The sequence below is a fragment of the Elephantulus edwardii genome, unplaced genomic scaffold (genome assembly GCF_000299155.1).
Source record: "Elephantulus edwardii isolate Elephantulus edwardi_28Jun2011 unplaced genomic scaffold, EleEdw1.0 scaffold00094, whole genome shotgun sequence".
NCBI classification, from domain to species: domain Eukaryota; kingdom Metazoa; phylum Chordata; class Mammalia; order Macroscelidea; family Macroscelididae; genus Elephantulus; species Elephantulus edwardii.
The window spans coordinates 9,243,823-9,260,924 of record NW_006399844.1 but is presented as its reverse complement, the minus strand read 5'-3'; the positions used below and the strand labels follow the sequence as shown (position 1 = coordinate 9,260,924).

Sequence of the window (17,102 nt, the reverse complement as noted above, 5' to 3'; positions counted from 1 at the left end):
CACTGACGCCTGCCGCAGTGTGCTTATCTGAACGCCCAAATGAGCAGACCCCTATCTGCAGCACTTTATTAAGCAAGTCGGCCTATCTTCACAGTGATTCAAGGACACGAGAGGCGGGGGCGACACTGCCCCCTTTGACAAGTCCCAGTTGCTTATTTCCTGCCTTGTAGTGAGACAGAAGTTCCGACCTCTCTGGGGGGCTGTTTTTGTTTCTTTGTTGTTTCCCAAGTGAGAGATGGAGGCGTTACCAGCCAGCAGTGCTGAAACCTTTAAGCGCTACTGCCCCCTTGTGGCGAAGAGAGACCAGCCCGTAGCAGCTGGACAAACGACAGAGCTGCAGGTTCAGCCTTTGATTCTATTCATTCAAACCAAACCCACTGTGGTTAATTTCTTATTCAGTCAACCTGTAGGACAGAGTAGAACTGCTCCCTGCGGTTTTCAAGGCTGTAAATCTTTGCAGATACAGACGGCCACATCCTCCTCCCAGCAGAGTGGCTGGTGCTCTCTATCCGTTCACCTTTCAATTAATCACTATTCCAGGAGGACCACTTGAGTCTGTTCCTGGACATATTAATTCAGGAACCTTTTTATTATGGTATTTTGTAGGTTCTAGTTTAATCAAACTTTTAATCACGTAGGGAATTAATGATCCTGGAAACATTGGGCCATTATAAGGTATCTTTAAATTAAAACTCCGTTTATGGGTCCCTATGTTAACTAAATTCAATTAGATTAATGAAATGAAATCATATGAGGATTATAGACAATTAGCAAAAAATGGGCAAAGCAAAAGAAATGGAGTATTTAAGCTTTTGGAAAAAGTTAAAGCGTAACTGCTCCTTGCAACTAATAAGGTAAGACTGGAAGTATTTCAGAAGGTTCCTGATCTTGCTCATTAGTTCTTTTGGCCTTAAAGCCGCCTCTGAAAACCAGCTAGAGGGGTCAGCTATGGGCCAGTTTGGACTAGATGGTACTCAGCAACAACTGCCATACAAAAGAGCTCCTGCAGCCCAATGGTAAGAAGCTGCACTGCAATTCCAAAGGCATATGGTTCAAATCCACAAGCTGCCCCCTGGAAGAAAGACAGGTAATCTCCTCCTGTGCAATTAATTGCCTCTGAAAACCCACGGGGTTGAAGTTGTTAACAATTTCATCTTATTTGGATCCACAATCAACTCCCTTGGAACCAGCAGTCAGGAAATAAAAAGATGAATTGTTGTTATGTGCCATCAAGTTGCCTGCAACTCATAGCAATCTTATGTACAATAGCTCTGAACCCTGCCCTATCCTGAGCCTCTCTGACTCTGACACACCCAATTCCATTGCCCTAGTTACTGTGCCAATCCATCTCATCCGGGGTCTTCCTCTTCTGTACTGTTCCTCCACCATTCCAAGTATGATGTCCTTCTCCAAGGACTGGTCCCTCCTGGTCAAGTGCCCAAATTATGTCAGATAGAGCATTAAAATCCTAGCCTCCAAAAATAAACTTGGTTTCACCCTCTCCAAAACAAACCTATTTGTTCTCTTGGTGATTCATGGCATATTCAGTACTCTTCTCCAGCACCACAACTCAAAGGCATTGATTCCTCTTCTGTCATCCTTAGTCATTGTCCACCTCTCTGATGCATATCAAGTAATGGCAAAGACCATGGCCTGGATCAGGTGGATGTTAGTCTCTAGACTGACATCACTGCTCTTTAGCACTTTTGAGAGTGTGAAAATTTATAGTCAAGGACCTCTCCAGAATGCTAAAAAGTAAAAGATGTCAATCTTAAGACTAAGGTGTGCCAGATCCAAGTCATGGTCTTTTCAGTTGCTTGCTATGTATCTGAAAGCTGGACAGTAACTAAGGATGACAGAGAAGAACTGATGTCTTTGAATAGTAGCACTGGATAAGAGTACTGAATATCCCATGGACTGTTAAGAGAAAAAAAATAGGTCTGTACTAGAGAAAGTGAAATCAAGGTACTCCTTAGAGGCAAGGCTGAGGAAACTGTCTCATATACCTTGGGCACATGGCCAGGAGGGACCAGTTCTTGGAAAAGGACATCATGCTTAGAAGGGTGGAGGGTCAGCATAACAGAGGAAGATCCTTGGTGAGATGGACTGATACAGTGACTGTAGCAATGGGGTCAAGAGTATTGGGGATGGTGAAGTTGACTCAGGATAGGGCAAGAAGATTCAGAGCCATTGATCATAGGTTCACTATGAGGCATAGTTGACTCAACAGCACATAACAATAACAACAACAGACATAGGAGACAGAGGAAAAGACTCGAGGAAGAGATACTAGCTGAATGACCTTATCTTTCAATTAATGACTATTATTAAAGCCACTTGTGTTTTTTTAAAATCAGTTACACAAAACAGAAAAAATAATTTATTCCCCTTGCATAACTCGGAACTGACAATGAAGGGTCTGTATGCACAAGAAATGGATCAAGCATCATCAGGCCTCTTCCAGACACATTCTGGGCTCCCTGTTAAGCCTACGTTCATCTGCAAGACGGCTCTTTTTCTACAAGTAGGAGCCACATGCCCCAAAACCGGGGCCCCTGTCCAAGGCAACTCAATCCAAGACCATTCAGGGATTCATAATCAAATCAAGGCCAGTGATAATATCTAAATGGTCCAGAACAACATGGCAGAACCATGGTCTTGATATCTTGCCATTTTGGTCTGTTTTAAAAAGCGTGTGCACACATAGTACATTTTGTGCAGAGTTGTATTCCTAGTTGCTGTTTCTGGATGGTTGATAGAATGTGGTAGAATCTTATGAAAGATTCCTGGTTTCAATTGTGCAGGAATGAGTGAAGAAAAGCATCATGTGCGTGTGAGCATGGGTGGGACTGAAAGCAGCATCTGAAAGGTAGCAGTAACGATTACGGGAAATCCTCCAGACTAGAGAAGAGGCCTGAGATCAAGAGTTAGTGAGGGTGGTGAGTCCAACAACCTTCCTCTCTGGTGGTGGGTTATTTCCTGCTACTGTTATCCTGGGAGGATCATAAAACAAAACGAACTCCCCACCCCAACTCATAGCAACCTGCTAAAACAGATTAACCCCTAGTAACTTCTGACTCACAGCCATCCTGTAAGACAGAGATAACTGCCCGATAGGGTTTCAATGGCTGCAATCTTTCTAGAATCAGAATATCAGTTTTCTCTCTTGCAGCAGCTGTTCTTTCAGTTAATAGGTGAGCACATATCCCACTGTGCCACCAGGGCACCCTAGAGAATCCTGGTGGTATTTTATTCAAGTTGGTGGGTGTCTTTACATATGGTGATGGAAGTAAGCTTTGGTAGAGGAAGAGCCTGGGCCCTTTGCAAGAGAAGTGCCAGACTCGTGCAACTCCTGCTCACCAACCCTGAGATTTTAGCCCTGGGGAGGAAATATTGCTACTTGTGGACACAGGTTTCTAACCCCTAAGGCGCTTGTGGCCATACTTACAATGAAGGACATGTTTTCTTGTCTCAAGGTTTGAGAACAATCCTAGCAAAGCAACATCTGTCCAAACTTCCTGGGAGGAGATATAGAGAGAGAATAAGAGGAGGCATGGAATAGAAAGGCAAGGTTGGCAGCACAGGTTCAAAGGCCGTTTCTCCAGGTAGACAAGTGCAACTACCAGGAGTACTTTCAGCAGAGTGACAGAAGAGAGCAGATTATTCATGTACAGCTGCCTGGGAGTGGGTTGGCATCAGTGGGTCTCCCGCAGGGCAGTACGTCAACAGCATTCTCATGCCATGGCACAGCTTTGGAAGCCAGGCAAAACTGCCCACCAGATGGTACATAACAAGTCTTCCATGGATGCCTTTCTCAATCTAAGGCAGAAGGCATAGCTACCTGGAGTTCTAACAGAATAGAGAATACCTCTCCCTGAAACTGTCCTAGGATGAAATGGAGAGAAAGTTGGCAGCAGAAGCCTTAAGAGAGTATAAGAATATCACCAAAAGTAACTCTGTCTTGTCAAAACCATTATTGTGGGACTTGGTAGTTTACACACTGTGTTACAGAGTCTGTCGCTTTCTCCTCATCCTGAGTAGAACCTACAGATACTGTTGATAATATTTCACACTGGGTGGGGTGTTGAAAAGATTTGGACCTTAGTTAAGGCTGCTGGAAGCCTTGAGTCAACTTTGAACAGACTACCCTGTTGAAGGACTCTTACACATCTTGCACAAAAAGAAAAAAGGTCCCAAAGATTTCCTCTTTATCACTCTGGACAGGGAGTTTAGAATTGCCAGCTGCAATGATCACTGAAAGGGAGTGGGTAGCCTGATCTCTTCATAGCCTACAAACTTGCTTGCTTGCTGCAAAGACATGAGCAACCTCAGGTTGAGTGGGCTCTGTTTGCTGCAGCTGGAATTCTTGCCACTTGAGGGCGCAATTGTAAAACAAAGCTTTGGAGATCAAGGCTGTTCTCTAAGTTCAAAGTATTGTTAACGTGCCATAGAGTCCAAACACACCCATAGCCAACCCTTCAGCTGGTTTTCTGAGACAGTATATCACATGGGAGGAGACTGACCATTTTTTCTCCATGGAAGAGCAGTGGATTTGAACCGCATGCGTTTGGATTGGCAGTGCAGCTCCTTATCACTAAGTCTACTGCTTGACATATCAGTCACAAAAGAAAAAGTGCTATTTAAGACCATCGTATTAAAAAGTGAGAGAAAAATTTATATACAGAGAGAATCATTCCATTTTGGTTTCTATGGAAAGGAAGAGGGTAGAAAATGAATTAATAGACTATAGATACTTTTTAAGATGAGTGACGGGCAAGACAATACTGAATGAATGGATTGTATTGTAATTGATTATGGAACAAAATGTGCATGAATGAACAACTGAAAAAACAATATGCTTTGTAAACTTTCACAGTGTAAATTTTTTTTCACAGTGTAAATTTTAAACTGTGTAAATCACAGTTTTAAGACCAAAACAACGTAGAGACAAGCAGAGAAAGAGAAGTTTTTGTATATTCTGAAATAAAAGAGCAGTATGCTAGAAGCCAAAGAGATTCCACAGAGACATTGGTGCAATGATGTAGAAGATGCCTTTGAGCTATGGGAGCTGGAAATTAGAGCTGAGAGCCAATACCTGTGAGTACCTGTGTGTGAGAGGAGCCTGCCCTTTACCCTTAGCTCCCGCCGACAGAGACCGACAGAGAGCCTGGACAGTGCTGGATCCCTGAAAGGCTAGCATCAGTCAGAGAGGACACGAAGGACCTTGGCAGCATGGTCTGACTCTGGGCCATGGGGCTGGGGGAATATGCATTAGACAATCTGGTCACATGTGGGAAGGACTAAATCCATTTCAAGGAAAAGCAGCGATCAGGTGAGACCGAGGGAGCTCTGGTGGTGTAGCCCGTAGCGCATTGCACTGCTTTCTCAAAGATGGTGCTTCTCTGGGAGTTCAAATTCCTCGGCAGCTCCACAGGAGAAAGACATGCAATCTCCTCCTGTGCAATCTACAGCCTTTGAAACCCAGTGGAGGTTCAGTTACGAGTAGGTTCGGACAAGATGGCAAGGAGTTTACCTTTTTTATTTTTTTTTTTTAAGGTGATGCTGAGCCTGAGGGTGAGGCAGGCCAAGGGCAAGGAGGTAGAAAGATGTCTTTTGAGTTTTTAAGTTCTCATTGAGCAAGTATAGGAATCTCTTAAAACAAAAATACTCATGGGTTTTGGGTTGGGTTTTTTTTTCTATTGTTTCCATTAAATAGTATCTTAGAGGATATATTTGTAACATCTATGAATCCAGAAGTCTCCACAACGAATCTGTTCAGAACAACTGTGGAAACGTTTCGTTTACTTCATTCACAGCCCATAGTGACTCATGCTCACTTTTATTTCTGTTCTGTGTTCTCTCCATTTGTCTCCTCCTTCTCCTAACAGCTAAATCAGAATTGACTCATTTACTGACCTTCTGCTTGGGAGGAAATCATCTATCTTTGGGACCACCAGGCCTCCAGAACTCACTGCTAATTCTCTGTTGCTGTTAGGCGCCATTGAGTCGACCACGACTCCCAGGACCCTATGTGAAGCAGATCGGAACCCTGTCCTGTCCTGTGGCATCTTCAACATCACTGCGATCCTTGGGCTGTCGCACCAGCCACTGTGTCAATCCATCTCATTGGGGCTCTTCCTCTTTTTCACTGACTCTCCACCTTTCTGAGCATAATGTACCTCTCCAAGGACTAGGGTATGCAGTATATCTAGAGAATATCTCAACTTTGTTTATTGCTTTAGGTGGAGGTTTAGACCATAATTAGGGGAAACTTTACCTCTGATAAATCCATCAATGAGCTTCAAATTAACTTGCAGGTTGCTAGAAGTTGGATCTAAGGTACAAATATTCTCAACTAAAAATCTGTTAACATACTGTGAACAAAGAACAGAAGAAAAGGTTACAGAGTTACAATTCAGGCAAGTTTGCTGACAATTGAAAATACAGAGCCAAACCAGAGAGTTTCTATCACTCCTATTAAAAGAATTTTAAAACAGGCAAAATCAACCTCTGCTGTTGGAAGCCAGAACGTGGCCATCTGTGGTGCATGTTGGAATGGAGCGAGGCCTAACGAGAAAGGGCAAAAAGGCAGGCATTAGGGATGCTGCTGCTAATCCGCTTCCAGACCTGGGTCTTGAATCCATGAAATTTTCATTGTGTGATAATTCTTGCATTTCTATACCCAGGGTTTATGCAATTATAACTTGTACATTTAAAGTTGTTTTAGTCATTGTTCAATAAAAAAGGTATTTCAGCCATGCTCCTAGGTATTCACTGGGGGTAGATGTGTCAGAGTTAGTGAGACTGACGCAGGATTGGGCAGGGTTCAGAGCTATTGTACACAGGGTCGCTATGAGTTGCAGGTGACTTGATAGCACATAACAACAACATCCAGCTGTTAATGAGTTCAAAACTTTTATCCACCTTAAAACTTCTCTACAAAAGTTTCTAGCAGTTTTATTAATAATTGCCCCACATGAGAAGTCAACACGATATCCTTCAATGAGACGAAGGACAAACTATCCTATATCCATACAATGGAATATTATTGAGGCATAGAAAGAAATGAGCTAACAAACTACAAGGAGACATGGAGGAACTTTAAATGCCTATTGTTAAGTGAAAGAAGCCAATCCAAAAAAGCTGCACTGTGACCACTGTATGATTCTAACTAGATAGCATTCTGAAAAAGGCAAAACAGTATAGATAGTAAAAAGGCCAGTGGTGGCTAGGAGTTGGGAAAAAAGGACGAGGATCAAATAAGTGTGGCCCTGGGGCATTTTTAAGGGCTATGAAGGCATTCTACATTATATTGTAATGGCGGATGAATGACATTGCACATTTATTAAAACTCACAGAAATTTACAAACTAAAGAATGAAATCTAAAGTAAACTGCAGACATTAGTTAAAAATAATAACATAACAAGGTACACTAATTGGTTCTGTACCACTCGAAGAGCCTAATAATTGGAGAAATTGTTTATAGGGTATATGGAAATTCTATACTTTCTGACCAAGATTTCTAAACTAAAAACTGCCCTTAAGAAGGGTATCAGAAGAACGACTTACCAGCTTACACTTTTCCCAATCCTGGAAGTCACTTGAGAATTCCAATTCTGGATGAAAGAACAAGATAACTCCCATCAGGATGTCATGCAGCAGGCTTCTGCTGTCTTCAATCTCCTGCAAACTGTCAGAGTCTTCAGAAGATTCTGGCTGTGCCAGAAGTTTAAAATCATAAAGCAACACTGAGACGAAGTCTTGGGGGTTAAGCTGTCGGATGCTTTCCTGGAGCTCCTGGAGCATGACGCGGAAGAAAAGACTTCCTGCGCGCTGGACTTCCCCTAGATGTTCAATCTCTGGAATAACAGAATGACATCTCACAGTGTGTAGTCACATCTATTACGTTTTCTTTAGGATTCTGAGTATGTTATAGTAAGCAGCTTCCCTTTGCCCCCAGGTATAAGGAGGTCATAGCTTAGGGTTTAAAATAATCTTAGTTCCTTCTACTTACTATCGAATTAAAAGACAAATAACGATGGAATTACATTTGGTGAAGCTTGCAGGAAGAGTTTTAAGGAAAGGAGAAAACTTGGATTTTGGAGGTAGATCTCAGTTTAAAAGCTCACTCTCTATTTTATGAGTTTCTTCATCTCTATAAATTGTCTTTCCCCTTTGTGAGAAGAGGACGGATCTCTGGTGAGTGGTAAGAATGAAATGAGATGATACAGATGATAAGGTGCTACATAATGGATGTTCACTAGGGACACATTTTCATTTTACTGCATTCTGCATCTGGAAGTATTCCTTGGAAAGGGACATCATGCTAGGAATGGTAGGAGGACAGTGAAAGAGGGGAAGACCCTCAACACTATGGATTATAGTGACTTAGTGACTATAGTAATGGACTCACGTGTGTTAGAGATGATGAGGGTGGTAGAGAATAGACCAGAGTTCAGATCTGTGGTTCATAGGGTCGCTATGAGCTGTGCTCAACACGACAGCACAAAACAACACCAACAGGTTGGAAATCTGTCCACTTAATCTCACAAAAATATTACCTTTATTAGGTAACCGAAGGCTTCTACATCTTCTTCCGTTCTTCCTGTTCTTTGCTTTGGTTTTGTGCTAAGAGTAATCTGGAGCATGTGGCATTACAAGAACTGGTCTCTGGTCTTGGCCCACATGCATGTGAAAGTTAGGCAATTAATAAGGAGGACAAAAGAAGAATGGATGCATTTGAATTGTGTTATTGATGAGGAGTACTGGGTAGACCATGAACTGCCAAAAGAACAATGTTGCCTTGGAAGAAATGCAGGCAGAGTACTCCTTAGTAGCAAAAACTGTGAGGCTTTCATCTCACGTGATCTGGGCATGTAATCATCGAGAGGGACCAGTCCTTGGAAAAGGACACCATGCTTGAAAAAGTGGAAGGTCAGTGAAAGGAGAGGAAGATCCTCAATGAAACGGATTAGCACAGCGACTACAAGTGAGCATTAAGTACAGCGGCGAGTGTGAGCCAAGCTCAGGATCAGGCAGGGTTCCTGTCTGTTGTCCACAGGGTCGTCATTAATCAAAATTGACTCGATTAGAGTTCTATACTTTCTCTAGAGTCTTTCTAGCTATAAAATTGTGTGATTCTAACCGAGAGAATGGGATTCCTTCCTCTCTTCTCTATTTTAGAGACCATACTCATCAGCCCAAGACTGCATAAGAAAATTCTCTTCACATGGAAAGATCTATATATGGCAACAATTCATTTTAGAAAATTCATCCTTCGTGGCACTGTCTGTGATCCCTCCCAAGCTTACTGAACCCATGAATCCAGACTGTCTCCAAATCCACCATACCTAAGACATAGCTTTTCTTTATCTCGCCAGATAATTCACCCAGTATTTCAAAGCAAGCAGTCTGGACAACTTTCATCATTTTCTGTAAATCTTTATATTCTCGATACAGCAACATTCTACTCCGGCCAATGTTAAAGTCTATGACTCCCAGAGCCTTTCCTGTTCTCTCACGGATTGGAATTATGATGTGGGTTTTTCCAAAGGCAGAGGTCAAAATAACTTCTGAACTGTCTGTACACTTAAAGAGGAAGTCACTGAAATAAAAACCAAATATAAGCACAGGAATATGAAAATCAGCTTGTTTACACAGTCTATCCAAATGACTGTTATATATCTTATGGCATTGTGTGGTAAGGAGTTGCCTTGCCAACTCAAAGACACGCAGTTCAAATCCACCAGCTGCTCCACAGGAGAAAGATGGGCACTCCCCTCCGAGCAATTTATAGCCTCTGAAAATCTGCTGGAGGGTCAGCTATGAGTCATATATGACTCAAAAACACATAACAACAATACATGCACTTTGAGGTTACAGGAAGCATGAACATTTTTGTAAATATGACAAAGGATTATGTTCTCAATATGTTTTCAGAGGCTATAACATATTGCTCATCATTCTCCCACAGGGCAGCTGGTGGATTCGAACTGTGTGCCTTTGTGTTGGCAGCACAACTCCTTACTGCTGGGCCAACAGAGAAAAATATAATGATTCTACTCCAATTTTTCTCATTCCTTCCTGCTGCTGAGCCATCGCTTTAGATCTAACTTTAGTTTAGCTCCATTGTCCTAAGCTTTCCAAGCATAACAAAAAAGCCAATTGGCCAAACAGAGTTCCACAAAAGGTTTTTGCTCTCAGGTACACACTCTAAGGAATTCAAGGTTATGGATCTGGGCATTGTTACAAGGATGCTTGTAAAATTGTTGACCAGGATGGGGGAGGAGGGAAGGAAAATAGCTTAAAAGTGAGTGAACACTTTGAAGTAGGCCAAATAAAATTTAATGAATTCATATACTTTTTAAATTTTATTTTATTATTTTTTTGTGTGTACCGTCAAATCAGATCTTCTGACTGGTACAGGAGGAGATTGTTCCTCTTTCTCCAGCAGAGCATCTGGTGGATTCGAACCATGCACCTCTTGGATTGCAGTGAAGCTTCTTGCCACTGGGCCACCAGAGCTTGCCTGAACCCATATAATTAAATACTTAACTAGCTTATGTGTGGGGTAGGTAGGGTTACTTACAGTCTATTCAACTACACTGATCTTCCTAAGAAGCAATCTGTATCTTTTGCAATAGGTGTGTTCTCAGGTAAGATCTGTTTTGAGTTTTATAGTTTAGTTGTTGTGTGCCATAGAGTCAGAACTGACCCATAGTTGACCCTCCGGTGAGTTTTCAGAGGCAATTAATCGCACAGGAGAAGACTGTCCATCATTCTCTTGCCTGGAGCAGCTGATGGTCTCGAACTGTGTGCCTTTGGGATTGCAGCACAGCTTCTTGCCACTAGGCCAACTGATCTCCCTTGTAGCTTAGAAGTGCCCCTTAAATTCCATGAGCAAACACGCCATGTTAAGGAATCTAGAGTTAGGTTCTTTTTAATGATGATATTCTCTCAGGCCTTTCTCCTCCTGCCCCCTTTATCTTTTAAAAATATGAAACATAGTGTCACAGGCCATTTAACATTAACAGATGATCTCCAATAAGTGTAAGGGACATTGTTCTTAATCAGATTTGGTTTGGGTTAAATTTCATGTTTAAAAGAAAATCATTGAACGTAAAACACTAGCATGCTTTAAAAAACGTGCTAAGGGGTGGGAGGGGTTTGTGCGGGGAGAAGGGTGCAACAATGAATGAATGGAATTCCAAAATCTCTAGATGTTCATTGAAATGAAAAATAAACAAACTAAATTTTAAACAAAAAAAAACCCCAAAAACGTGCTACTGGGAGCTCTCGTGGCGTAGTGGCAAGAAGTTGCACTGCAATCCCAGAGGTGCACAGTTTGAATCTACCAGACGCTCTGCTGGAGGAGGGACAATCTCCTCCTGTATCTGTCAGAACTGATTTGATGGTATACACACACAAAAATAATAAAATAAAAATAAAATTAAAAAAATTAAAAAGGTGCTATTTTAAAACGAAAATACCAATGACTGTTTTAAATTGAGTTCTGCCGAAGAGGATTACTCTACTCCACGGAGGCAACCATCTACAGAATTTTTCCCTCTTAAACTCTAGTCAGACTACAAGTCAGCATGCATGAATAAGAGGCAGAAGCTGTGTGTGTGTGTCAGACCTGAAACAGTATCACTGGGCCCTGTTTGGCAGTAGGTAGAACAGAACTCTCATACCTGAAGATACATGTCTTCCTCGTGATGGTGGGAGGGTTGGAGTGGATTTCTGTTAGACCCAGGGACTCTGTAATCATCATATTTCGTAAAACATAGTCTGAATTCTTGGAAAGAGGAAAAGATTTCATTACAGAAAGATTGGCTAAAGCTTTGGGGGACACATAAAACAAGAACATCTGACAAACTCTACAGATTATGCCACCCTGGAAAACAAGGTCCTGGATGTTCCTTCTACACCTTGTGACTTAGTATTACACATACCAAACAGATAATTTTTAAAAATCTCACTCTGATTGTGTTCCTCGGTTTAGATCTTACAGTCTAAATAAAATGGTTGCTTTCCTGTCTCCCTCTACTCCAAATTGTAGAAAAAAAATTTCAAGTTACCTTTACCTTTAAGTACATTTTATTCATTCAGTATCATTAAGAGCTATTTATATAAGAAGATATTTCTTAAAAATGAAAATTATTCTAAAACTTACCCTTGTAATTTAACTTTGCACAAACTTACCTATACAACTGTGATAAAGTAATGCATTTACATTCTTTTCTGCTGCTAAAAAGGCGTTTGTGGAAAATACAGAAAATGCAAAGAAATACGTATAATAAGAAACATTCTCCTGTGAGGCCTTTGTTCTCACTCCTTCACAAAACTGTTCTTATCAAGGTTACAAGTGACTCTCTAACTTTAAAATTCACTGGTCAACCTCTTGACAGTGTTTGACCCAGTGAACTTTTCCCTTTGTGGTTATGTTCTTCATATGGCTTTTGGGATCACACTCTGCCACTTCTCATACCTTGCATTTCTTCTCATTCTCCTTACTGCTTCAAACTGTACATCATAATCCATCTCCCTCTCATCGCCATCACACCAGTACTGACTGATAGATCATCCTCCATTACATTTTTGAGGCTGTAAATGGCAACGGAGGAGATTATCCATTCCTCCTCAGGGCTACAGGTGGATTTGAAGTGGCAAGGAGGATTTGAACTGCCTTTGGAGGAGCAGTGCAACTCCCTACACACTATGCCTGAACAGTTCCCTAGTCCGCTTTGCTGTTGTTATGTACAAAGGAGGTGGAACTGACTCAGAGTTGACTACCAAGCAGGTTTTCAGAGGCAGTAAATCACATGGGAGGAGACTGCCTATCTTTCTTCCATGGAGCAGATAGTGGATTTGAATCATGTACCTTTGGGTTGGTAGCACAGTTCTTTACCACCGGGCCACCAGTTAGGCTGTGAAAAAAAATTTTTTTTGAAAATATTTTAATGTGTGAGCAACATTTATTTTGTTTTGTTTTGTTCTAGAAAGTGGTTTATGTATAAGAAAGCAATAGTAAAGTACACTAAACTGTAATGAAGACACGTTCATTTGGGGAAAGTTTTATGCTCCTTCTCTTTAAAACAAACAAACAAAAAACCACAAAAAAGAATTCTTTGATTAAAAGGGGAACTAGGATCACCAGAAGCCTAAAGTGTGGCTTTGAAGATGAACTGCTTTTAATATCAAACTTGTTCTTGCCTTCACATTCTATGATTTCAAGTGTTCGATCAAGCTCTTTAGATTTAAATTTTTTTCCAACAGAATATTTGATAAACTGTAAAGTCAAATTGGCTTTTCTTCATGCTAATGTATTTTTTTTCCATGAGTAACTTGTATTGACAAGCGAATGAAAGAAAAGAAAGAGAAGATGCAAAGAACACATATAAACAAATAAGTGACATTTCAACAGTATGGAAATTCAACAGTGGAAATTAAAAGTACAATAATAGAATGATAAACTATATTCCAATAAATTGCAAAACATGGAAAAAATAGACAATTTTTTTAAAAAGCAAAGTTTTTTGGAAAAAACAATTTTTAAGAAAAAATAAAATTCTAGAAAAAAATTTTCTTGAGAAAGATATTTTTAGGGGGAAAATGTCTAGCACACACAGAGTTAGATTACTTAAGCAAATCCATCACTAAAGAAAATTGAACAAGTCATAAAGATAATCCCAATTAAAAATAAATCCTAGCCCACACAGCTTTTCCAGTGAATTTCACCAAACATTTAGAGAAGACCTGACACTAATTCTACTCAAACGATTTAAAAATATAGAAAAATAATGAATATTCTAAAATTAATTTTATAAAACAAGCATAATCCTGATACTAAAAGCCAGTAAAAGATAGAAATGAAAATTATAAATATCCCTCATTAACATAATTATGAAAATTCTCAACAAAATTCTAGCCAATGGAATCCAATGCCGTATCTAAAAACTATTCATGATGAAGTGAGTTTCATCCAGATTTGTAAGGATAGCCCAACATTAGAAAAACAGTATAATCCACTGTGTAATATACCCTATCAATAAAACAAAGAACCATGTGGATGCAGAGAAGGCATTAAACAAAATTCAACAAACTTTCTTGATAAATAGAAATAGAAGGGGAATGACTCAACGACAATGATTGTATTTGTTATGTGCTATTCAGTTGCTTGTGACTCATAGAGACATACAATTAGCCCTGAAATCTGCTCTACCCTGTGCCAACCTTATTGTCTCTGACAAGTCTACTCCCATTATCTCAGTCACTGAATCAATCCATCTCATCGAGGGTCTTCCTTTCCTGAGCTGTTCTTCCACCCTCCCAAGTATGACGTCCCTCTCCAAGGACTGGTGCCTCCTTATAACATGCCCAAAGTATGTCAGATGAAGCCTCAGAATCCTTGCCTCCAAGGAGCAGCCTTTTCTCACTCTCTCTAGGACTAACGTGTTTGTTCTCCTAGCAGTCCTTGGTATATTCAATACTCTTCTCCAGCACCACAGCTCAAAGGCATCATTTCTTTATCATTCGTAGTCACTGTCCAGCTTTCTGATGCATAGCAAGTAATTGTGAAGACTATGGGCTGGAGCAGGCATACCTTAGTCTCCAGACTGACATTGTTGATCTTCAGTACTCTGGAGAGGTCCTTGACAGCAGACTTTCCCAATGCAATTTGTCTTTTGATTTCCTGGCTGCTGGTACCAAGAATGTTTATTGTGGAGCCCAGTAAACTAAAGTTGTTCACAATTTCATTCTCTGCTCCATCTATCATGTTGCAGCCAGTCAGCCCAGTGGTGAGAATCTTTGTTTTCTTGATGTTGAGCTTCAATCCATATTTAAGGCTACAGTCCTTGACTTTCTGCAGCAAGCACTTCAGGTCCTCCTGAAGATGAAGGTTGTGTCGCCTGCACAACATAGGTTGTTTATGAGTCTTTCTTCAGTCTTGATACCACATCCCAGCCTCCCAGATGATCTGTTCTGCATATAGATTGAAAAGTTATGGAGATAGGACACAACCCTGGCATACACCCTTCCCGATTTTGAATCATGCTGTATTTCCCTGCTCTGTTCTGATGACTGCCTCCTAGTCCAAGTATAGGTTTCACATAAGCACAATCAAGTGTTCTGAGATTTCCATTTTTCTCAGAGTTTGTCATAATTTGTTGTGATCCGCAAAGCATATACATAGGGAGAGATAGTGAGTGAGCGCTGGTGGCCTAGTAGCAAGAAGCTGCATTGCAATTCTGAAGGCACATGATTTGAGGCGATCAGCTGCTCTATGGGAGAAGCACGGGCAATCTGCTCCCATGTGATTAACTGCCCCTCCAAATCCACTGGAGGATCAGCTTTGGATCTGACTCTATGGTACTCTTTGTGAATCAAAATCAGAAAAGGATACCCTTTATCACCACTCCTATTCTTTATTGTGTTGTAAGTCCCAGCCAAAGCAATGAGATAAGAAAGGGAAATAAAAGGCAACTAAACTGATGAAGAGGAAAGATAACTATTTCTACTTAAAGATTATGTTGGTTGTTATTGTTGTTGGGTGACTTTAAGATGAGTATGACCCATAGCAACCCTATGAACAACAGATCTGAACCCGGTCCTATCCTGTGTCATCCTCACACTTCCTGACATACTCAAGCCTATTGCTGCAGTCACTGTGTCAATCCATCTAGCTGAAGGTCCTCCTCTCCTTTGTTGTCCCTCCACGTTTCCAAGCATGTTGTCTCTCTCCAAGGAATAGACTCCTAGCAACATGCCCAAATTACATAAGATGAAACTTCATCACCCTTGCCTCCAAGGAGAATTCTGGCTTCCTCTTCTTCAAGACATATATCTGGTTGTTTGGTTTTGGTGTTTTGTTGGGTTTTTTTTCTTTTCACTCTATGGGATATTCAGTTCTCTTCTCCAACACCACAGTTTAAAGTCATCCTTATTAATTGTCCAGCTTTCAGATGCACTGTAAGTGATTGAAAGTACGATGGCCTGAAATTAGGTGCCCTTTAGTCCTCAAATGGACCTCACTAATCCTAAATACTTTGGCGAGATCTCTGACTGCAGACTTCCCCTAGGCAATATGGTACCAAGGGTGTTGATTGTGGATCCAAGTAAGATGTAGGTGTTGATAGTTTCACTCTTCTCTCCTTCAATCATAATGTTGGTTATCCACCGAGTAGCAAAAATTTTTGTTTTCTTGATGTTGAGATGCAATCCTTGTTGAAGGCTTTATTTATTTATTCCTTCTTGAAGCAGCAAGTACTTCAAGTTCTCCTCACTTTCAGGAAGCAAGGCTGTATCATGTGCATAACAAAGGTTATTAAGGTGATAGAAAAAAGCTATAATAAAAAGTATTATAAAGGATGAGCATTCCTTTAATTGTGATGCCACATTCTTTTTATAGAGTCTAGCTTCCTCCAAATTTGCATACAAATTGAGTAAATACGGAGAAAGGATATAACCCTGACACATCTTTTTTAGTTTTAAACTATGTTTACCATGTTAACCAAGGGGAAACCCTTGCTCTGTTTCCACAACTGCCTCCTGGTCTACGTTTAGGTTTTTCACGAGCACAATTAAGTGTCTGGAATTCCCATTTTTCTCAATATTAACCATAATCTGTTAACATCTACACAGTCAAATGTCTTTTCTAGTCAATAAAACATAAATAGTCATACTTCTGGAAATTTTTACTCTCAACGAGGATCCGTCTGACATCAGCAATGGTACCATGGCCTTTTCTAGATCCAATTTGAACTTCTGGCAGTTTTCTGTCAATGTACTGTTCTAGCCATTTTTTTCTTATTTATATTTAAAAATTTTACTCTGTATTGATGTGAATACAAAATGTGTATGTATACATTGTGTTTTACATTATCCTTAATCCATATTATATTTCAGACAATCATTCCCATTCATTGTGTTCTGTAAAATTAATCACCATCAAACAATGTAGACAATTACCTTCAGCAATATTTTGCTTGCATATGATACTGAGTCATTACATAGAAAGGAATTGGCAGATACAGAGGAATTTAAAGAAATAACATATGAGCAAGAGCCTATGGTGATGAAGGAAGAAGTTCAAGCTGCT

The 17,102-nt window shown here is 40.5% G+C and overlaps 1 protein-coding gene across 1 annotated transcript in view; it reads right to left on the bottom strand.

The window, feature by feature from the left end:
* Positions 1-17,102, bottom strand: part of EFCAB5 (EF-hand calcium binding domain 5) — a 114,698-nt gene that overhangs the window by 3,106 nt on the left and 94,490 nt on the right. Inside the window, exons 16-19 of the mRNA XM_006891079.1 lie at positions 11,695-11,798; positions 9,352-9,605; positions 7,571-7,860; positions 6,278-6,374 (exon numbers count right to left, since the gene is read on the bottom strand). Of these exons, the coding sequence (XP_006891141.1) occupies positions 6,278-6,374; positions 7,571-7,860; positions 9,352-9,605; positions 11,695-11,798 (745 nt within the window). The remainder of the gene's footprint in view (positions 1-6,277; positions 6,375-7,570; positions 7,861-9,351; positions 9,606-11,694; positions 11,799-17,102) is intronic.